This window comes from Ursus arctos, unplaced genomic scaffold (genome assembly GCF_023065955.2).
Source record: "Ursus arctos isolate Adak ecotype North America unplaced genomic scaffold, UrsArc2.0 scaffold_8, whole genome shotgun sequence".
Lineage (NCBI taxonomy): Eukaryota > Metazoa > Chordata > Mammalia > Carnivora > Ursidae > Ursus > Ursus arctos.
Window position 1 is genome coordinate 31,108,021 of NW_026623100.1, and position 24,216 is coordinate 31,132,236.

Here is a 24,216-nt window from a genome sequence, read left to right on the forward strand (position 1 = left end):
CCGCACTCCGTCCTTGCCCAGCCTGTGACCGAGCCTTTCTATCTCAGGCATGCAATCCCGTTTGGAGTCTCCAAACCCTGCAAACTCCTCCTCCTGGGGGAGGGAAAGGGGTGTCGAGGCAGTTCTGCTGCTTGCTGGGCCCCTACTCAGAGAGCAGTTGCCCGACTGTTGGGGTTCGTGGTTTTATGGCAACACGGAGCTGAGAGCCCTGATCTGGGCTTGCTGATTGCAACTGGCTTCCCTGCTCTGATGCTGCACTCAGACACTCCTGCTCTTTCTGTGATCCCGGGGATCCTGAGACCACACGGTCCCGCCTAGGATTCCACCCCCCTTAGCCACCTGAGCACCTTTCTGGCAGGGACGTTCTTCATCCAGAGCAGACTTCTGAAAGTTCCAATTTTGGGGTGCCTGGGTGGTTCAGTCGGTTAAGCATCCATCTTTGGCTCGCGTCCTGATCCCAGGGTCCTGGGATTGAGTCCCCTGCTCCTCCGGGAGACTGCTTCTTCCACTACCTCTGCCTCCCTCTCTCTCTATCTCTCATGAATAAATAAATAAAATCTTAAAATATAAAAAAATAAAAGTTCCAATTTTGCATTCCACTGCTGTATCACTTTCCGGTGGCCGGCTTACGGAGGCTCCCTTCCCCCCACGGTTTATCTTCCCATCTATCCACTTGGATTCACTTCTCTGCATCTCCTATCTCAGAGAAAGTGGTCATTTTTCTGTATGTAGAGTTGCAGCAATTCTTTTCTTAGATCTCCAGTTGAGTTTGCGGGTGTTCAGAAGGACTTGAGAGCTATCTAGCTGAATTCCTGGGACCAGAAGAAACTAAAGTCTCCTATTCCTTCAACATCTTGGGCTCTCTGACAGTTTGTTTCTTTTTATTGCTATGCAGAATTCCATGGTAAGGATGAACCATACGTTGCTTAACCATTTGCTCATTAAAGGACATTTGGGTTGTTTCCAGTTTTTGGCCATTGCAAGTAAGACTGCTATGAACATTCCCGTATAGGTTTCTTTGTGAAAGTTTGTTTTCATTTCTCTGGGGTAAAAGTTTAAGCATACAATTGCTGGGTTGTGGGTAAGTGATGTTTAGTTTCATAAAGAATTGACAGACATATTTTCTAGACTGAGTGTTTCATATATATTCCGATCTGCAATGTCTCAGAGATCCAGTTTCTGTCTTTTTACCAGCAATTGATGTTACCACTTTTTTTTTTTATTTTAGTCACTTAATAGTCTAATAGGTGTGTAGTGGTACCTAATTGTGATTTTAATTTGCTTTTCCATTATGGCTAATGATGTTGAATATCTTTTCTTGTGTATCTAATGGATATTCTAAGAATGATCTCTTAGGATCTTCCAAAACTTAAAGCAGTGTCACTTCTGAGGAAGGTGAGAGGGAACTGGGATTAAGGATGAGCGTAAAGAGGGACTTCAATGTATCTGTAATGCACCATATATTAAAAGAAGAACGAATTCATGTAGTATTTATATGATTAACCATTAGCTAAAACAAAACAAAGAAAAAGCACAGAATGAAAAACAGCAGCAGTATTTTATCATGGAAAGAACTAAGACTTCAAATCAGACAGACTTGGCTCTGAAGTCTGATGTCCCTACCAGGTGTGAGGCTTTAGTAACTGATGTTAACCTCTCTCAGTCTCACTTCTCTTACCTGTAAAATAGTGGTACAGTACTCACCTCATAAGATTGTTGTGAGAATTTAGTTAAATTAGATAATATATTAAGAGGGCTTAGATAGTGTGTGGCAGAAACGAGTTGCCCAGTAAATAGCCACTGTTCCTACTAAGATGGAGACTCTATTGTTTTCTTTAGAGATTAATTTATTTAGACCTTCGACTCCTCTTAACCTCCCATAAGTGGACTAGTGTTCATTTTCAGGAATGGTGTTATGCTATAACATGCTTGATGATCTCATTCCATGCTTCCTAAATGAGTAAGAGATTGCACCCATAAGTTGTACAGAGTTAATACTAGCAAATCCCTAGTAAACTCTTTTCCTTGAGGTCCTCAGATTTTACAAAACTATCTGTAATGCTTAACAAAGACTTTTTCTACATGATTGTGATTGTCAGACCAAAGCCACAATGGAAAGTCTATAATCTTAACCAGAGTAAAGAGCAATCATTCTTAAGAATGCCCAAACAGGTTTGAACAGGTCAGTTTCTCTGGCAACTTCACATTCCAAGATAAAATCTCATCCAGATATTCAAAAGGAAACTCAAGTTCTCTGCACTAGGCGTTAAGTGAAGTGCCATGTTACCAGAATTATGTGCTAGGTCTGTGCTAGGTCTGCAATATGAGTTAGTCTACTTCAGCGTGTTTAGGTTTCTTTGCCCCCAGAGATGACCAGTGTGTCACTGATGGCTGTGTTCTTTCAGGCAGCAGTGCACTGCATTTGTAATTTACAGGGAATCCAATTCAAGTGTGATGTGTCAATTATGTACATTTACCTGAACAAATATGAAGAAGTGATCACACTTCTAGAAATGTTGATACAGGTCATAGGGGTGAACATGGAGGTTCTTACTCTGCTAATTGAGGAGAAAAAGGCAAGGGAAGGAGAATAAGGAAGGAACAAGTATATGAGGAACAAGTATACGAGGAACATATAATGCTCACCCTACTTAGACTGTCAGCCATGAAAAAATATAAGGGAACATGAATTTCAATGTTATAACTGCATGTTGTAAAATGATACTACTTTTTATAAATTGGAAGAGTAATGTATTTGGGGTAAAAAACAAACAGAAATGTATAAAGTGAGAAAAGTTTAGAAAGTCCGGCCAAAGCTAAGTCTTTTAAAGTGAAGGCTGGAACCCATGCCTTCTAATTCATGGTTCAGTACGCTTCCCACTAGCATCTGTATCTCATGCTATAATTATATTCATTATTCCATCACTTAACTCTGTGCACCTCAGGCCACTCATCTTTACAGTAACGGGGGCGGTAACAGATCTGAAGGTAGTCACGGGTATCTGAGGGCTGTTTTCAATATTCTGCAAGAGAACAGTGATACTGTTGTTTCGAAACAGCGATACTGATGATTCCAGGGTGTGCCACAACACTTACTGGGACACATGGCAGACAGTGACCGTGCATGCTGCGCGCAGAGAGTATTTTCTCTTCCTGGCAACAGTTCAGAGCAACAGCCAGAATTAAGCAGCAAAGTGCATTCAGTGGGATCTCCTTCTGGAAAGGTTGGAAACCACTGGACTCGATTGCTATGCTGCTTTAGCAGTAGCAGAAAGACAGTTAACTCCCCGCTCAGTCCTCTTCCTGTCCACACCTTATGTGAAAGCCAGGTCAGCAGAGGAGTCGGAGTTGGAAGCGGGTTTACGGCTTCATCTGGGAGTTGTAGGTGAAGATCTCAGCTAGACTCATGAAGACCATAACACAGGTCAGAAGTAATCCCAAAAAGAAGAAGAAAGGGATCTTAAGCCTCCAGGCCAATGGAAGAGGCAGAGCCCAGGCTTAGTCTTACTAGGTTCTATTTTCATGTCTATAAACTCACATATTTTTATTTTAAGACTTGTTTGTTAAGCTTCAAGGCCTGAAACAGCTTGTGACAAAAGCTCCATGCTGTTCCTCACGCTGCTGTTGGGGGATTTGGCCATGGAACTGATCCCTTTTTAATCTTTCATTAGAGATTTAAATTTATCACTGCCCCCGCAAGCTTCGTGTTTCTTTTCAGTAGCAAGCTATCCCATCAGATTTTAATCACGTTTTTAAAATAACTGAATATCTTGCTTAGGTTAAATATACATAAATTCTGAATTTAATCAAATTTTATGCATTTTATCCAGATGATTCAAATGATTCTTAAATTAAAACTGCTATTCTCATCATTTCTTTTGGTGATGGCAGATCGCTTGGAGGTCAGGAGCTTACATGCTGATGTTGGATACCGTTGTCAGGCATAATTGTCCCCCCTTAATCATGTGAAAAGTGAAACTCAAACTTACTTAGTTATTTTTAAAAAACTGTTTAGGGGCACTGAACCCTTATTAAAAAGTCATCTGTTAATAGTCAAATTCTGAGGGCAATGACAGCTTCAGGAAACAACAAGAATGAGTGAATCTTACAACATTATGTTGAGCAAACAAATGAGACAAAAGAATATATATCATAATGATTCCATTTGTATAAAGTAAAAAATGGGCAACAGTAATCTTCGTTGTTAGAAGCTGGGTAATGTTTTGCTTTGGGATGGAGAGGTGGGACAGTTATTGAGAGGAGGGGTGGGGACATCTTCTGGGGGGCTTGTAATATCATACTTCTTGACCGCGGTGTGGTAACATAGCTGTGTTCACTTAGTGAAAATGTCTTGAGTGTAAAAAGTGCACAAATGCACTTTTTTGCATGTATATTACACCTTAATAAAATTCATTTTAAATTATATCCAGTTTTTAGACATTAATTTTTAATTTCATGGGAAATACATGAAAACATCCCCTCTGTTTAAAAAAAAAACTGGAATATTTTAAGTTAAGGTAAGTTCTTTTTGATCCCTTTCAAATTTTGTACTCTCCCAAGAGGATATCCGTTTATCCTTTTAACATATATTTACAGACCTAAGGGCATAGAAAATATATAACATTGTGTGTGTATTTTAAAATCTGTGTTCTTTTGTTAAACTATCTGGATTAATAGACTTTGCATTGTTTCTTTCAATAATGCAGGTTATCCACACTACCTTTCACTAAAAAACCTCTAATAATCTTCACTAACCTTAAATATCATTTTGTAATATGCCCCATAGACACAAGTTTTATCATGCATATTATATTGGATATATGTTTAGTTTTTTATATGTTATTTATGCAATATACCTTTTATTATAGTACAGACTTTCATACAACTTGTAATAAAATTTATGCAAAAAAAGAGTCCCTTGTGTACCTGTCAGTCAGCAAACCTCGAGGACAGAAAATTGAACTTGGAAACAGAAGCCTATAAGAATCAACAGTAAGTAGCTGAGTTGAGGTAGCAACATATATAATCACATTGTAAAAGTTTATGAAAGTGCTGCTAATGAGATTATGCTAGGGTGTTGTCCACACTGTGTGTAGAAGCCTAAGGAAGCTCCCAAATCAAGGGTTAAAATGTAATTTAAGCAAGATACATGATGATCTTACAATTTATGTTGCATAGGGTAATGAAGCCTTGATGAAAAGAAAGCCAAAAAGCAAAAAATCAGCCATTGTTTATTTAGTACTGGCTATTCCACCTACACACACACACACACACACACACACACACACACACACACACGTTGAAAAGTCACATGGTTTTCGGGGAGTTCCAGCAGAGGCTGCCCAGCGCAGGTCTGCAGTGGGGAGTAACTGGCCGTTCCCTGCAAGGGCTATCTGCTGACGACAATGTCTGAGAGCTTCTGCTTTACAAGTGTTGGCCACCATGATAATCCAGTTTTTATGAAATGGAGTTTTCGCTAGCTGGAGAAGCAGAATCCAACGATGACCGTCACCATCTGAAGCAGTTCATAGCTCATGCTGCTCTCAATCTCGTAGATGATGACATGTGACTGTCCACCAACATGGACTTGAAAACCGCGGGCAAGTTCAAGGAGTGGTTTCTTTTGGCATTTGTTGCCACAGGTCATGTGAGATTTATTATGGTTCGTGACATAAGGCAAGAAGATGAATAAAGAACTTCTTTACTGATGTCTATGATTTATACATAAAGTTTGCAATGAATCCATTTTATGAACCCAATTCTCCTATTTGATCAAGCCCATTTGGCAGAAAATTTCAGTTTCTTGGGAAGAAACACCTCTTAAGTTGAATGCAGAGAAATTTGGAAATAAACGGTATTGCTACCATGGTGTGTTTTCAGGAATGTGTACATTGTAAGTAACGTGAGAAAATAGCCTGGAAAAGTTTAGGAAAAAAGTCCGGGGGTGCCTGGGTGGCTCAGTTGGTTGAGTGGCCGACTTTTGATTTCGGCTCAGGTCACGATCTCAGGGTGGATAGATCAAGCCCCCTGATGGGCTCTGCGCTCAGAGGGGAGTCTGCTTGAGATTCTCTCTCCCTCTTTCTCTGCCCCTTCCCTGGCTCACATGCATGTGCTCTCTCTCAAATAAATAAATGAAACTCAAAAAAAAGGTCAAGTGGTTTTACAAGGCTTGTAAGGTTGAACATCCAGCGTCAGGCTTACCCTCTCTATTCTCAATTTCTTCTTCCCCAAGGCAACTACCTTCAACTCTTAGTAGTTTCTTCTGATACTTAACTCTTTATTTATGAACATGCTTCTGCAGCTATTTCTTCATCTTTTCCAGTCTAATTTTTTAAGATTTAATTTATTTAAGAGAGAGCAAGAGAGATTGAGAGAATGAATGGGTGAGGGGCAGAGGGAAACACAGACTTCCCATAGAGCAGGGATCCCAATGTGGGACTTGATCTTAAGACCCTGGGATCATGACCAGAGCTGAAGACAGGCCCTTAACTGACTAAGCCACCCAGGTGCTCAATCTTTTTCAGTTTAAACACCATCCCTTAACCATCTACTATGAAAGATCATTTAACTCCATTACAACTCCTCCCCAACACACATACACTTCCCTTCCCCTCATCCTCCTAGCATCCAAATATCATAATATTTGATTAGACCATTATTTGGTATTTATACTCATACTGAGCCATATAGTATATATAATAACATTTCTTTTGTATTACAATTTAAAATTTTTCCCTGGATTTAATCATTGTCTTATTTTTTCTCTGTTTAAGAAGTGATCACTAGTTTATCACCAAACCCTCCACTAGAAGTACCTATACACAGCTTGTGAAGTCTTTTATTTTTATTTTTTTATTTGAGAGAGAGAGAGAGAGAGCACACAAATGGGGTAGGGAGGGGTAAAGGGAGAGGGGGAGGGAGAAGAAGACTCCCTGCTGAGCAGGGAGCCTGATGCTGGACTCGATCCCAGGTCCCCAGGATCATGACCTGAGCCGAAGGCAGCTGCTTAACCAACTGAGTCACCCAGGCACCCCTCAAAGTCTTAAAATATATCAGATAATCTAGTGCGTATGTGTATGTATATGTGGGGAGGGAGAGATTGATTTCCCTCCTGAAGTACTCTGTCCTGATTCAGACCCTAAAGTGATTCACAGCAGATTCCTTGGGATTTTTGTTCTACTGTCAGTCATAGAATTCTTATTTCTCTTCTGTTTTGGTGAATTCCTGGTCTTCTACTTCTCATGATTTCATATTTCTTGAATAACTGCCTCATTTTCCAGGAATACATCCTTCAATAACTTTCTGAGAAATGGAGCATTGTCTAGAAAATTGTTTCTCAGTTCTTGGAAATAATCTTGTATTATCTCAAATTCTTTCTTTCCTCCTATTTTCTGTTCTTTCTTTCTGTAAATTCTATTATTGTGATATTAAATGTGATATTAAATGTGGCTCAGTTGGTTAAGTGTCTGACTCTGGCTCAGGTCATGATCTCTAGGTCCTGGGATCAAGCCCCACATTCGACTCCATGTTCAGTGAGGAGTCTGCTTCTCCCTCTCCTTCTGCCCCCCCAACTCATGCACGATCTCTCTTTCTCTCTCAAATAAATAAATAAAATATTTTTTAAAATGTCCTGGCCTGATCCTCTAATTTAATTTTTTTCCCTTTTTTTCCCATTTTATTGTCTTTTCACTCTACTTTCTGGAAAGCGTCTTAACCTTTATGTTCCAACCTTTCTGTTGAATTTTTTCTCCTATCATATTAAAATTTTCTTATCCCTCTGAGGACACAAAGATATTAATTATGATGATTTTTAAAAGTTCTCTTCTGCTTCCTACATTGTCACTGTTTTGGTTTTTGTCTTAGGTGCTAGAGATTCTCCTCAAGTGTTTGACGATCTTAGGCTGTCCAATGATATTTAGGAGAGAAAGACTGAAAAACTGAATGGAAGATGTGTGTTGGGCACTGAGTCCTGTTGATGAGTGGGTTTTACAGTAGTATGACCTAGCAGAGCTTTGACTATTTTTTTAGGGGGATCCCCAGCTGTCAGTATCTATAGGAAAACTGATTACCAGTTTATTAGCAGTTCAGTAGGAAGGAGGCTGGGTGTCTCATTGTTTGGATGTAGATTTCCCATTAATCTCCCTGTAGTCCCCAACTGTGCCTGTCCCTGAGAACAGAGTCCCTTTGTCTTTAACCCACTCTAGAGAAAAGTCACTCCATTCCACAACAGGAGGGATGGCATGGGCGGCAGGATGAGGTGTCATCTGACTGAAGGGCCAAAGGAGGATATTTAGGAGTCCAACTAATTTTTAAGCCATTTTTAGTCAATTCCTATTCAGATTTCTGCCTCAAGAAGAAGCTTGCTTTTTCCCCATCCTAACCTCAGGCATTAAGTTTAAGCTTTCTAATGTTTGTTTAATGACTGCCATTCCTCCATCTGCTCTCCAGTTTACAAATATTTGTCGATCAACCTAACAACCTCATTTCTTTCTCTCTTTCTTTTGTTCATTTGTTCATTCCTTTTTTTGGCCTCAGGGAGTCTTTGTACTTGCAGTTCTCTTCACCTGTAAAGCGAACTGCTTTAGCTTTTATCCTGAAAGGTTAAAAAAAAAGGCTTTATTGAGATATAATACACATACTGTACAATTCACTTATTTAAAATATATACAACACTATCTGTCAATTACATCTCAGTAAAACTAGAAAAAATAAATACTACAATAGAGTTGTGCAACCATCACCACAAGCAATTTTAGAACATTTCATTATCCCAAAAAGAAACATATACCCATTAGCAGTCATTCCTCATTTCTCTGTTCCTCCCCCACAACCCACCAACCTAGTCATAAAAACCATAATTTACCTTCTGTTTCTATAAATTTGCCCATCCTGGATATTTCACATAAATGGAATCATAAATTATAGATGGAATTGGCTTCCTTCACTTAGCATAATGTTTTCAAGGTTCATCCATGTAATAACATGTAGCACTACAGTACTATACTCCTCTTTGCAGCTGAATAATATTCCATTATGTGTAATTGAACACACTACATTTTGTTTATCCATTCATTGGTTGATGGACATTTGGGTTGTATCCACTTTTTGGCTATTATGAATGTTGCTATGAACATTTATGTACAAGTTTTTGTGTGCACATATGTTTTCATTTCTCTGGTGTATATCTAGGAGTAGAATTGCTAGGTCATATGTTAACTGTGTTTATCCTTTGGAGGAACTTCCAGACTGCTTTGTAAAGCAGCAGTACCATTTTACATTCCCACCAGCACCATTTTACATTCCCACCAGCAATAGATAAGGGTTCTAATTTCTCCACATCCGTGTCAACACTTATTATTATCTGTTGTTTTGGTTACAACCATCCTAGTGGGTGTGAAGTGAAACCTCATTGTGGTTTTGATTTGCATTTACCTGATGGTTTCTTTGATGGTAATCATGCTAAGTTTCTGTTCATGAGCTTATTGGCCATTTTGTATATCTTCTTTGAATAAATGTCTATTCAAATCCTTTTCCTATTTTCAAATTGGTTTAGTTCTTTTTTATTATTGAATTTTAAAATTTCTTTATATGTGCTAGGTACAAGTCCCTTATCAGGTATACAATTTGCAGGTATTTTCTCCCGTTTTGTGAGTTGTCTTTTCACTCATTTGATGGTATCTTTTGTAGCACAAATGTTTTTAATTTTGATTGAGTCCAGTTTATCTATTTCTTCTTTTATTGCTTGTGCTTTTGTATCACATCCAAGAAATCATTGCCTAATTCAAGTTTATAAAGATTTATCCCCTACAGTTTTTAAAAAAAGATTTATTTATTTATTTGAGAGAGAGAGAGAGAGCAGGAGCGGGAGGGGCAGAGGGAGAGATCTCAAGCAGACTCCCCACAGAGCCAACATGGGGCTTGATCTCATGACCATGGGATCACGACCTGAGCTGAAACCAAGAGGCAGACACTTAGTGGACTGTGTCACCCAGGCATCTCTACCCCCTATGTCTGTAAAAGAGTTTCATAGTTTTACCCCTTAAATTTACGTCTTTGATCTATTTCAAGTTAATTTTTGTAAATGGTGAGATGAGGGGGGAAATATGAACCTTTTGAATGAGGAATATCACAACGAAAATGCCAACTAAAACTATAGCTTATACACACTGATTGCCTATGAGATTTGTGTTTTGATTTTAAAAAATAATTTAATTAACCTAGTTTTAAAACTATAATTCTATTGGAAAGCAACTGCAGTGGCTAATTAGGTCAAAACCTATTAGCTTTGGAAATGAGAAATTATGGGTCAGGCAAATTACTTGATTATTTTCTGGTTCAATCAGGCAACAATCATTGATGACTGCTTAAATTATCAAGTGGCAAACTCATGGGGAACTCTGTAATACATCATTTGATAAAACCAAAATCCTCTGAATAATCTTCACTAACTGTGTTTCTTCAAACGTGATGCAATAGAAAGTACAACTCACTGCCTATGAAATACTTTTACCAAAATAGTTGAAACTACATCTAATCAAACTTCTAGATCTAACCACCAATTTCTAGAAAATATGGAGGCTAGAGGAACAAGACAAACAACATTTCATAGATACAATCAGCCAAATATAGAATTGGGAAACTCCAGAGGACAAATGATCCAGTTTCTTCACCCAAAATATGGTGTAAGAAAAGAGAGAGGGTAGTGTCATAGACTAAAATAGTCTTAAGAGACATATCAACTGAATGCAATGTTCAGGCCTTATTTAGATCTTGATTGAAAAAAACCAAATGAAAGAGGAGGAAGAGGACATTTTGGAGATAACTGGGAAAAGCTAAATATGGATTATTAGGGGAATAAGAATTTGTTAATTTTGTTGGCTATAATAATGTTATTGTGATCATGTTTTTAAAGTCATTGTTAGAAACACAAACCGAAGTATGTAAAGGAGGTAATGTATGATCCCTGAGGTTTGCTTTCAAATACTCCAGCAAGCAAGAACAAGAAAACTATACGTGGAGGGAAATTGATGTAACAAGAACAGCAGAAAGCCTATCGCTGTAGAAGTTAGCTGATGGGCTTGTAGGGTTCATTTTACTATACTTTTATATGAGTTTGAAATTTTCCACAATAAAAGCCCAAAAGAGCAATCAGATAAATTATTAAAAAATAAGGTGCCTGGGTGGCTCAGTGAGTTGAGCATCCAACTTTTGATTTTAGCTCAGGTTGTATCTCAGGGTTGTGAGTTCAAGCCCCTTGTTGGGCTCCACACTTAAGACAGAGTCTGCTTGAGATTTTCTCTCTGCCTCTCCCTTTGCCCCCTCCCCCCTCATGCTCCCTCTAAAATAAATAAATAAAATCCTTTTTATAAAAAAAAACCACTTAAACCTATTAAATCATGAAACACATAAATTCTTCAGAATTATTTTCCTCTAACCCTGAGATGTACTTATGTTATACAGAGAATCCAAAAACAAGTAAGAGGCTAAATGAATTCAGGAAAAGGGCACTTGACTGTTTCAGTCTGTAGAACATGTAACTCTTGATCTCAGGGTCATGAGTTCAAGCCCCACATTGGACAGGAACCTACTTAAAATTAATAAATAAATAAAGTCAGGAACTTGGATAGTAAAGCATTTAGTTTAAGAACTTCCATAACATTTATTCCCTTCCCCAACAGAGTTATGGAATCACAAACCACAAATTCCTACTTTTGTGTGCGTGCCTATGTATGTATAACAATTGTACTCTTTCTAGGCTAGATCTAAGCCAAGACAATAGCATTTTTTACAGTATTGCAAGATTTTTGCTTGGTTCTGATATCAATTCAATGTTAATTTTGTATTATCAAAAACAAAGAATATCCATGTAACACAGCCTGTCTATAGTATCATCAAATGCCATAACAACATTATGTATAAATGTTACTTAAAATTTTAACCAAACACAAGAAAGCAATTATACAAATCCAGAACATGGAACATTTCTATAGCCAAATGATCTGAACTCTTCAAAAAGTTAATGCAATGAAAAAAAAAAGTGGGATGACTATTCTAGATTAAGAGATTAAAGAGATTAACAAGGGCTGCCGGGGTGACTCAGTCAGTTGAGCATCAACTCAGTTTCTGCTTAGATCATGATGTCATGGGAGCCCACCTGGGGCTCTGTGCTCAGCGTGGAGTCTGCTTGAGTTTCTCTCTCCCTCTCCTTCTGCCCCTCCCACTTGTGCTCTCTCTCTCTCTCTCTCAACTAAATAAATAATTTTTTTTTTAAAAGAGAGAGCCATAACAACAAACACAATATCTGAACCCTGGTTGGATCTTGGTTTAGGAAGAAAAACAGCTATAAACATGGTAGGGACAACTGGGGAAATACAAATATGGATGGAATGTTAGATGATGTGGAATTATTACTAATTTTTCCTAGGTATAATGATACCATGGTTTTGTAAAAGATTGCATTTTTTCTTCAAGTGAGCATGCCGAAGAATTTAGGTGTGTAGTCCACTATCCAAAACATTAAAGCATTGACAAAGAAAAGGGCAATCAGCATGACGATGGCCAGTTTCAGCTCTGGGTTTTCAATGGGACTCAAAGGGCCACCTTTTTCCACTGAAGTATGAGGAGGACGATGAAGGTGACAGACTTCTCAAAAATCATGATCAAGATGTAAAAACATACTGCTGCACCTGGGCTCCACACTGCAGAGGGGCTCCACATTCGTCCAAATGCAGGGACTTCCACTGCTACTACTTGACCAAGAGGCTCATGGCTTGCATGCCCACATAGATGAGCAACTTGCCAACAGTTGTGTCCCGGGAGGAAGCTGAAGTAAACGAGGGTCCTATTCGAGGAGATCTGTTAGGTACACATTTGCAGAGTGGATGAACAACATTCCTATGACTTGTTTGGAAATGTCTGAAAACCATATCCTCTAGGGATGTCTTTCATGCTTTGGTTCTTTGGTTTGAGCATCAACATGCTGAAGGCCACTGCACGGAGCAGCCCCTGCAAGAAGATGCTGAAACTGTGCGGGAGTGCCCAGTGGGGCCCTGCATTGCCAGCCTGACAGAGGGGCACAAGCCCCAGTCCACCCGTGGCCTTGCTGCATACAGGCCACCACTCTCATTAAGGTTTTAATTTGTATTTCTCTAATGACTAATGATGTTGAGTATCTTTCCATGTGCTTATTAGCCATCCATAAAACTTCTTGGGTAAAATGTCCATTCAAATCTTTCACCCACTTTAATATTAGGTAATTTGTCTTCTTATTGTTATGTGTTCTTAATTTATTCTGGATACAAGTTCTTCATTGGATACGTAATTTGCAAAAATCTTTTAGTCTGCAGCTTGTCTTTGGTTTTCTTAATACATGAGTTAAAAGTTTTAAATTTCTGTTAAGTCCAATTTATCATTTTTTTCTTTTATGAATCATTCTTAACACCAAAAGATTTTTCTTGTCTTTTTTCCTAGAATTTATGGTTTTAGCTCTTATAAATTTATCTTTATTTTTTAGTTTTTAAAAGATTTTTTAAAGTAATCTCTGCACCCAATTTGGGTTCAGACTCACAACCCCAAGATCAAGAGTCCCATGCTCCTCCAACTGAGCTAGCCAGGCTCCCCAGCTCTTCTAAATTTAAATCTATGATCCATTTGAATTAATTTTTTGTTTAGCATGAGGTAAGGATCAAAGTCTTTTTTTTTTCTCCACATATAAGAATATCCAATTGTCCAAGTACTATTTGTTTAAAAAAAGATTGCCCTTTCCCCATTGAATTGTTGTTTTAGCAGATTTGTTGAAAATCAGTTGGCCATAAATGTAAGTTTATTTCTGGGCTGTCTATTCTGTACCATTGATCTATACGTCCATCCTTGTGACAATATCACACTGTCTTCATTACTATAGCTTTATAATAAGTTTTGAAATCAGTGGAAGTCTGCCAATTTTGTTTTTCTTTTTCAAAATTGTTTTGGCTATTCTGGCTCTTCTGCATTTCCATATAACTTTCAGGTTCAAACTTGTCAATTTCTGAAAAGAAAAAAGGCTGCTGGGGTTTTGATAGAAATTACATTTGAATTTATAGATCAATCTGAAGAGAACTGTCATTTAACAATGAGTGTTCAATCCATGAACATGGTATGTTTACTTATCTAGATCCTCTTTGATTTCTCTCAGTGATGTTTATAGTTTTCAGTGTATAGGTCTTGCATTAAATTTATTTGGATTTTTCTGATGTTCTTTCACTTTCAGATTGTTCGCCAATGACATATAACAATATATTGATTTCTGTTATGTAGACCTCATGTCCTATGACCTTACTACACTTAATTTTTTTAAAGCCCTCATTTCTCATGTGTAAAATGGGGATATCTACCTGCAAGATTTTTACGTGGAATAATATACAGAAAACCATGACAGAAGGACAGAATTGAAGTCTCCCAACCCTCCTCCCCCAAAATAGTTGCCTAAAATGTGTGATCAGATTATTTTGAGGACAGTGAAATGACCAGGTTTTGCCTGGTATAGAAGGCAGGAGCCAGTCACCAATAGTACTGCATCTGAATTTGCATAATCAAGGATTTGCTGCATTTTCGTTAGTACAGTGAATAGATGTTTGATATTTTCTATCATCTCCATGTACTGTTTTTATAATTGGAAAAAAATGAAAAATGTAATTTCTTAAAAAGTAAAAAAAAAAAGTATGAAAATTTCATAGAGAGGAAAAATAAAAGGACACAGCAATGCTTGAGTTTAATTTGCTGAGACCAAATAAATGTACTTCAAGGAAAATTGGACAGTGCCTGGCCACAAGAGGAGGATGTGTAATTTGTGAACTAATGCACTGTTCAGCAGGCTGAGGTACCTTAGCAACTACTGAAGCAGGTGCAGAGAAGACCTATTTCCCTGAGGCCTCCTAAACATCCTAATTTCTCAAACTTTCAACTACTATGGCAGCTTTAATCTGTTTTATATGTTGAGGTTCCATGTAAGATTAAATTTGAGTGGTACACCTGGGTGGCTCAGTCAGTTAAGTGGTGGACTCTTGATTTCCACTCTGGTCATGATATTAGGGTCCTGGGATTGAGCCCTGCCTGCATCAGGCTGCACGCTCTTGAGGATTCTCTCTCTCTCCCCTCCCCCTCCCCCCTCCCCGTGCTCCTGCAATCTCTCTAAAATAAATAATCTTTTTTTTTTAAAGTTTAAATTTGAGGGCGCCTGGGTGGCACAGCGGTTAAGCATCTGCCTTCGGCTCAGGGCGTGATCCTGGCGTTAAGGGATTGAGCCCCACATCAGGCTCCTCTGCTATGAGCCTGCTTCTTCCTCTCCCACTCCCCCTGCTTGTGTTCCCTCTCTCGCTGGCTGTCTCTATCTCTGTCAAGTAAATAAAGTCTTTAAAAAAAAAAAAGTTTAAATTTGAATAAAGCCACCTATGCCTTTATAAAGGTTTGAAAACCACTGGTCTAACAAAAGAACAAAGTGAAAACTGAGAGGCAGCCTAGTATTATAATACTAGACTGAGGGGTTCATGATCCAAGTTTTATCCTAGTCACTGCACATGTACAGCCATGTGAAAGCACAATTCTGGTTCTCACCTCTCAAAGATGCTAGCATTTTTTCAACATAAATTTTAATAACACTCATCCAATAATTTGTTGAATGTAATAAGCACAGTAGTATTATTCATATATCCATGGTAAACTAATTCGAGAAAAAAGAGTAAAGAGCATCTTGAGGGTTAATCAGCAAAGTCTTCATAGATGTGACAACTGGGTCTTAGAACATGAGCAGAAATCTGATCGATTAAAAAATAAAAAGAGAGGCATTATAGGTAGAAAGCACTATATATTTAAAAGTATGTAAATAATAATCAATAGTTACCACTGAATAGATACTTACTCAATGCACAGAATTTTATCCTCACAACCACCCATGGAAGTAGAGGTTAGTTTTCATATGCATAGACAAGGATAAATCCAAATCACAGAACTCTTGAGTGGCAGGGCCGTATTTGAAACTGGGGTTATCTGATTTTAAAGCCGAGACTCTGGGTTCAAACACGTACATACAGTGAAGAGGTGTGAAGCAACATGGTGCTTTTGGAAGGGAAGTGGTGAGCGAGGGGGCTGAAAAGGTAGGTGCCCACTCCCACTCACTTGACTAAGGGCGAATTGGGCAAAAAAGGGTTGGGCTGGAAATGGAGGTATCAGTATAAACGCATGACTGCATATGTGTGTATCCATCCCTGCTCTGTTCCCTGAAGAGGTCTAGAAGCAATGACACACCAAGCCTTGTTCAACGGTGAAGTCAGCAGTGATGTCCAGGTTTGTTTCTCCCGCCTTCGGCCCTCAAGGCTGGCTCTTCTCGCCACATTCCACCGCCATCTCACAAAGACCCACTGTCCTTCATCTGCCTGCCCCTTTTGCAGACGAGGAAGCGTGCCCCTCAACTCCTGCAACGCCTTGGGCTGCAACGTATCTGCAGCCATTAAGGCCCGCGAAGCTCCAGGAACTAGAAACAGTGGGTAAGAAACCGGGTGGGCGGTGACTGCGACGGCTGAGGGGGAGCTGAAGCAGAAACCGGAGTTGTAGGCGGGGCCTCGACACTTCTCCGTCTCTTATTGGATCTCACTACTGTCGGTCTCGGCCTCCTCCCACCCATCCCCACCCCTTCCGCGCAGGCAGTATCTTAAATGGCGGGTGGGGCCGGGCGGTGACTTCCGGTTGGGGGAAGAAAGTTGGGCCGAAGGAGGGGCCGCGAGGAAGGAGGAGGAAGAGGAAAGGGCCGGGCAGCAGGGGCTGTAGGTCGTTCGGTGGTGGCGGCGGCTCTCTTCCGGGCAGACGATGGACAGCCAGGGCAGGAAGGTGGTGGTGTGCGACAACGGCACGGGGGTAAGCGCCCGGCGGGAAAGCCGTGGCCACAGGCCAGGGCGGGGATGTGCGAGTGGCGCGCGGGCCCTCGGCGCTCGGGGTTGTACCCCAGGGCCCTCGGGCCGCCGGGACCTAGGGGCGCGGGGCAGCGCTTCCGGCATTCGCGGGCGTGGGGAGTGAGCGGACCGAGCCCGGTCCTGGTCTCCCCAAGCCTGCCACCTCCGCAGCTCCGGGTGAGGGCGGCGGGCAGGGCCGACGCTCGAGGGGGATCCAGTCTGCTGCCGGGGGCCGGCTCCGCGCCCCAATGGGTATAATTTGGCTAAAGGGCTGGAGGGGTAAAAGACTGGGTAGGTTTGTTCAATAAGGGCTCCATTCCCCAGGGTCACTGGTTCTGTAGAAAGGAGAAAGACCCAGAGGCCTTCCTCTTCCTGTATAATTGAAGATACCGAACGGGAGGCAGGAAACGGGTTTAAAGAAAAAAAAGGGAAGTGCTGTCATGCAACGAGCCGCAGCCCTTTCGCAGTTTTGGAGGGGGGGGGCAGTTGAGCAAGGCATCATTTACTTTTTGTTCTGCATGCTGGGAATTTGGCCTCGGTGCAGCCCCGCAGAGACAGTATGTTCTATTGATCTCGGGAGATCTAGGACCCTTTTAAGGCCCACGTGTTAATTGTGGACCTTGGGGGAAGTTAACAAATCTTGGTATCCCCCTCCCCAATTTTCTTCCTTAGATGCAAAACACAGATCATGTTAGTCTTTAAGATTCAAAAAGGCAAATGATTGTAAAAATCTGGCTAAAACACTGATGTAGAAATCATTTGAAAGTTGTTGCTTTCAATCCCCCCCCCCCATTTAAAAAAACTTATTTGAAGTAGCACATTAGAAGACAGAAATGTTACTTATTTGGGATGAGTTCTATAGTGATCATTTCCCCCTACATTACAATGATTTCTAACCATTTTGGAATTGCAATATTTTGTGACTTTTCTCTTCTTTTTCCATAAATGTGACATGTGAATTAAAATAGGCTTCCAGTTATGGAGTGAATAAAACACACAGATGACAGGTACAGCATAGGAAATATAGTCAGTTATACTGAATAACATTATATGGTAGCTACACCCATGGTGAGCATAGCATAACATATAGTTGTCAAATCACTATGTGGTATGCCTGAAAAAAAAGATTTTACTTGAACTTTAAAATGTTTTGGAAACTGGATTGTTGAGGGGAAAAAAGGAGCTGATATATACTGCATAATACTGCCCTTACTGTGCTACAGACTTTTACAAGCAATAATTATACTAGTTTTATATAAACTAAGTTAAAAACACAAGAGTAGGAAGAGTTACCAAATAATGAGACATCCATACAAAATGATATACTTAAAAAAAAGATCCACCACTGTGGAAACATGTCTAAGATTTATTGTTAAGTTAAAGTTTTAGAATGATCCCATTTATGTGAGTGTTCTTTATTTTTATTAAATATGTTTATGTGTCCACGAACTTGTACACAAAAGTTTTAGGGGGAGAGGTATATTCATAGTGGTTACCTATGAGCCTGAGGGATAAGAGTGAGGGAAGATGGGAAAGACTTCATGACTCTTCTGAATTATTGGGAAGTGTTGTGTTTTGTTTTTTAACAAAACATGTGAGACTATCTTTAAATAAAATTAACTATAAAAAATTTATTACTTTTACAGCTAAAACTCAGTTAAGGGTGCTTAAAAAAAAAATAGTAGCCTGATTCTCCCTGTAGTCTCAAATTGACCTCTAAATAAATATAAAGCTTTAAAAATAGAATTTATGATATTTTTTTAAAAAATGCCTGATACTCACTTTAGAAATCAGAGCCAGTTATATTTCAATGGATTCCTCCTCTCAAAGGGTAACCAGCTTTGTATTTGTAGTGTATGAGTTTTTCAATATTCAGTGAGATAGGAATGTTAGCCATGAGTTCATTTTTGTTACTATTTCATTAGTTTACCTGAGCTAGAAGGCTGACACTATGTTATTGATTAGGCTTGTGGTTAATCCGTAATTTAAGAATCTTATACCTTAAGAGATCACTAAAGTAAAAATGTAGTTAATTTGAACAAAATGTATGTATTTGGTGTTACATTTCTAGTTACTTTAAAATTTTATCCAGATTTTCTGTAGACAAGATTGGCTTCAAATGAAGAAACAATTCTGATGTAGTATGTGCTAGGAATGCTGTGGTATTTCTGAAAATTTAGAGGATTCTAAATACAGAAATTCTCTATTTCTTCCTGTTTATACTTCATGGTCCTCTTGATTTTGTTTAGGTACCTGAAGCTATACTGAGTTATCTACAACTAAATATTACAGAAGGTGTTTGCAAATTTAATTTCTAAAAACTTCTGTAAATAGTTGTTACCCTAAAGCAACTGGCCTCTTGCACATTTTAGGTTTTAGATTTATAGGCTGTTTGAGAAATTGATGATTTTTTTTTTTTTAACCCCGCTGGCAGGCCCTAATTGGAATGCTCTAAGAGTGGGTGAGTCTTAGGATCACATGCCAGATGTTGGTCCTGCCTCTCTTCCTCACTAGCTCCCAACTAGAACAGGGTCTCTCTCATTAGGGTGGCCTAGAGGAGGAAAACTTACCTGATTCCAATAATTTATGCATTTCATCTTTATAACCATTCAAACCTAAACTAAAGCTTCCATCTAAATAGAGCCACTGAAAATGGCCAGACAGATGAAAATCTGGACATCTGCTTAGATTTAGGTGTCTTTCAAGAGTTGGGCCCGGGCCCCTGTTGTGTATTATTACCAAACTTGGGTGATTTCATCAGCATTAAGATAGTTCACCGGCAGGGAAGACTCCTGTGCTTACTGTGTGACTGGTGCAATTTTTAGGGTCTAATGATACAAAGTAGCTTATACTAGGGTAATTAGGCTTTCATTTATAATTCTCACATTTGTTGCTTATGGTGTGCTTTATCAGATTTGTGCTTGTTTATTTGTTGAATTTAGGAGTGCTTGAAGTAGGAACAAACCAAAAACAAATTTGGTTTCACTCTGCAAAATGCTTTGAAATAGTATAAATATTTTTGTGGCTTAAGATGAGAATAATCACTGGGCAATTAAATTAATGAATGTATCAGTACCATCAGATTAAATTAATAAAGGAAAATTACCATTATATAAACTCAAATGGGGCTTTATAAATCCCAGTTCATTTTTTGAGGGAAGAAAGGTACTTTTAGAGCAAATGTCCTTGGATTTTTTTCTTCATTTTTGCTTGAAAGAACATTGTACTGTTCATGTTCTTACCATTTGATGACTCAGTGGCAAGTAAGGGAGCCAGTTCAAACCACAGTGCTATGAAGAGGAAACTATATATGGTAAAATCTATTTCTTAAACATAGCCTTCTTGCACACAATGAGAGAACTAAGTCGAAGTCTTAAAATGATTAGACTGGGGAGGTATTGCAAGGATTAAAATGATACCAAATGAGTAGTTAGAAAAGAATATTTTCTTTGCATTTTATCACATGAATTAGATTTTTTTAAAAAGTACTGACTTTTTGCAAGAAAGGAAATGCCAAATTGTGTCTTCATTTTATGTTATTAAAGATAGATTATTTTAATTAAATTCTTATTATAGCTGTTAATACTTTCACATTTGAAATAATGTGAAATAGTACAGCTATTGCCATTTTGACTGAGTATCCCTGTAGGAGTGCTGGTGCTGGGTTACTAAGGCAGCACCTGCTTCCAGTAAGCTACTGCTTAAGCTGAATAAGTCATTTCATTAATAAGTGATTGATATGTTTAATTTGGATTAAATGCCAACTTTCCTTATTTTGTAAAGCACAGGAGTAAGTGGGTTTACAATTGTTTTTATAGTTTCAGGGGGTCTCATATTTCAGGGAGGTCTTTTTACCTTAGTCACTTGGCAAATATTTCATCCCTTAAAATATGCTCAAACAAGAATTTTAAGATATAAACCTCCCATCTGAACATTTATAATCAGTAAACATTGACAAATGTGATTATTTATGTATTTGCCATGTTGTGTGTTTCTGAGTGTGTGTAGCTTGGAATGAGAGGGGAAGCATGTCAGCCTTCACAGTCTTCTCTCTGCACCAGGATTTGATTTATTTCCCATGCCAGCCTGGTCCTCCTACCTTCAATTTTTTTTTTTAAGATTTTATTTATTTATTTGACAGAGACAGCCAGCGAGAGAGGGAACACAAGCAGGGGGAGTGGGAGAGGAAGAAGCAGGCTCCTAGCGGAGGAGCCTGATGTGGGGCTCGATCCCAGAACGCTGGGATCACGCCCTGAGCCGAAGGCAGACGCTTAACGACTGTGCCACCCAGGCGCCCCTACCTTCAGTTTTTAATATGATTTCTCTCGTAACTCATTTGTTTACATTTAATATGCTGAAGATGGCCCTTACAAACTTGTTGATTCTTTTTTCAGTCATTCGTTCTGTAATTTTCTTTAAAAACGTCTATAACTATATAAGTGAGCATTTTCAGCCTGGAATAGACACTTTTGACCCACCCAGTGTCCTTATCTGTTCATTACTTTGAGGTAAACGTAAGAATTTAATACCTGCATAATATTTACTTTCTATATTTGGACTATAAGGTAAATTATTTCTAATGCTGATATTAGGCTGATGATCATGACAAATTTTATTCATATAGAAATGTGGGTATTGTTGGGGCGTGCGGGTGGCTCAGTTAGTTAAGCATCTGACTTTGGCTCAGGTCATGATCCCAGGGTCCTGGGACCCAGCCCCACATCGGGCTCCCTGCTTCTCCCTCTCCCTCCGCCTGCAGCAATCCCTGCTTGTACTCTCTCTCTGTCAAATTAATTAATTAATTAATTAAATAAATAAAATAAAAAAAATCTTAAAAAAAAAGATTATTCCTTATGCTATCATATCCTACTATTGCCTTGAAAGATAATCCAGTAAGAATTGTATCGTAGTTTTAGAAATGGGTAGCTATAATTGAAAAATACCCTAGCCTTGGTGGCTCAGAGGTTAACTGACCAGGACTAGGTTTTGTGGGTTTGGAAGAAAATGTATATGAATAGTATGTTTTATGTAGATTCTAATATGTAAATGTGAATTGAGAGGATAGGAATTCAGGTGGTATTTCAGACAGATTTTTCATAGCTTTAATCTGCATAAGTCATGACTTTAACATATTTAAAAAATTCTATTTATAAAAGACTTGAAATTCACTTGAAATTCTGGGTGGCAGAATGTTCTAGGCTATTTATAATTAAATGTGGTTCATCAACATTTTCAACAAGGTCGGTATAGAGATCTTTGATATATGAAAATTTTATATTTTGGGGTGTTAGTCAGAAGTCAGTAAGTTTAAGATTGTTGCTTAGTTTTACCACCGTCAAATAAAACAGTTTCTTGTACACAGTAGCTTTCTGTCAAGGGGTAGGTTAATAGTTTCTGTCAACCTTTTTGTATTTGCCATGTCATGTGTACAAAAATGCCTTTCATGCTGATTACTGTCATGTGTCACACTCAGATACTGTTTTTCTCCTTAATTCTTTTCAGAGATTGTATGGTGCCTGGAGCCATGAAACAATGTACTTTTTCTCAGTATGAAACATACTCTCTGTATTAAAATAATCATAGTATCATACTCCCAAATCAACAGCAAAACTTTTCATTTTTATTGATGAGTTATATAGTATGCACTTGCTATGTGCCAGACACTGTTCTAGGCACCTGGGATTCATCAGTAGACACAAAAATCCTTACATCATATAACTTACATGAATGAAGACTTGTTAAGGAAGAGGGTTGAGACTATGATTACATTTCCTGGTCTATAGCTCCCTCCTCCTACCCTGAAGTTTTTAATTGCGTTTTCGTTGCAATGTCTGCTCTTAAAAATGAGACTGAACAGACTGTATTATTGGTACAAGAATTAAAAACCCTTGGTTCTATTTTCAGTTTTACTGTAGTTGTTAAATCTCTTAGTGTATCAGTTTCTTACAGAGTATTATCAGAGTCAGTGTTAGGCCCTCACTGGAGAACTACACTATCTGAACATAAAATACTGGTTACCTAGTATTACTAAATACATTTATCTAAATATAAAAGTGTAAACAGTCAAAAGTGCCCCAAATGGTTTTTTCTAACATGATGCGAGTCCAGATGCCATTTTCTCCCCCATTTTGGTAAATGTTGCTTAAGTGAATTGCTAGAGATAAACGAAAGCCTGCTTTAGAATTGAAGCATTAGTTCTGTTCAGTTTCTAACATTTCTCTTTTTAAAGATTCTTAGCATTTGTTGAGTGAATGTTCCGTTTCTCCCTTGTGTGACTATTGCGTGCTGAGATCTCTTTGAGGTGTTGGGCTCCACCATGAACTGCTCCACTTAAGCTCCCTGCTTTCCTGAGACTTCCCTGTAGTGGGGAGACTTGCACACTAAATAAGCAGTTAACTGGTAAATAAACGTGAACTCGGAAGTAGTCAATGCCATAAAGGAAATAAAAGGAGAATAGGATAGATTGGGTGACTACTTTGGATAATTTGAAGGCACCAAAAGTTTAAAATATTGTATAAATGCAAAGTAGTATTTTCCAGATGCTGTTTTTAAATGGACATGGTAAATACCTTGACACTAACCCACTTTTACTGTTCTTTTCCAGTTTGTGAAGTGTGGATATGCAGGCTCTAACTTTCCAGAACACATCTTCCCAGCTTTGGTTGGAAGACCTATTATCAGATCAACCACCAAAGTGGGAAACATTGAAATCAAGGTAATATTTTATTTATTGATAAATGAGGATCAAAACTTGTGGGGTGTTCTTTGAATTAAGTAGTTTTAAGGTATGATACCATGAAAAGCGAAGAGGCAGAATTTCTTATATTTTTAATTTATATCAGCACTTGAAGAAAGACTCAAAACTGAAATGCCATTACTCTCTGAATGGAGTAAAACTCTTAAGATTTTTGTAATGATGTGACTACTGTATTAGGGACTTAAAGCCCATATTACATATAATGTTTAAAAGAAATCAGCCTGATATTTTTATGTCTTTCAGTTCCATATATTTTTCTTTATACATTAGTGTCTATTTGGGACCTAAGACTTTTGCTTCCTTCTCATGGCCTGATCCTCCTACTTTTTAATATAACTAGTCAGGAAAACAGGATATAAATTTTATTGGTTCCTTTTTTCACTAATATATTAACTGATTTCCATAATGTACAGGAAGAAGCTGTGCAAATCTTGAGTTGGCCTTGCATTATTTATCTTACTGTAAGGAAAAAAGAGGAAGGTTGTACTTAACATGAGAGACTGGACATTAAGGATGATAGATTTTTCTCTGTATTAA

The 24,216-nt window shown here is 38.5% G+C and overlaps 1 protein-coding gene and 2 pseudogenes across 1 annotated transcript in view; 2 read left to right on the forward strand and 1 right to left on the reverse strand.

The window, feature by feature from the left end:
• Positions 1–4,862: 4,862 nt before the first annotated feature.
• LOC123000392 (trafficking protein particle complex subunit 2-like) lies at positions 4,863–5,866 on the forward strand (annotated as a pseudogene).
• Positions 5,867–12,343: 6,477 nt separating this feature from the next.
• Positions 12,344–16,484, reverse strand: LOC113268328 (store-operated calcium entry regulator STIMATE-like; annotated as a pseudogene).
• A 190-nt stretch (positions 16,485–16,674) lies between these two features.
• Positions 16,675–24,216, forward strand: part of ACTR2 (actin related protein 2) — a 34,916-nt gene continuing 27,374 nt past the window's right edge. The window contains exons 1-2 of the mRNA XM_026484469.4: positions 16,675–16,887; positions 23,527–23,637. Coding sequence (XP_026340254.1) covers positions 16,840–16,887; positions 23,527–23,637 — 159 coding nt within the window. The 5' untranslated portion in view covers positions 16,675–16,839. The remainder of the gene's footprint in view (positions 16,888–23,526; positions 23,638–24,216) is intronic.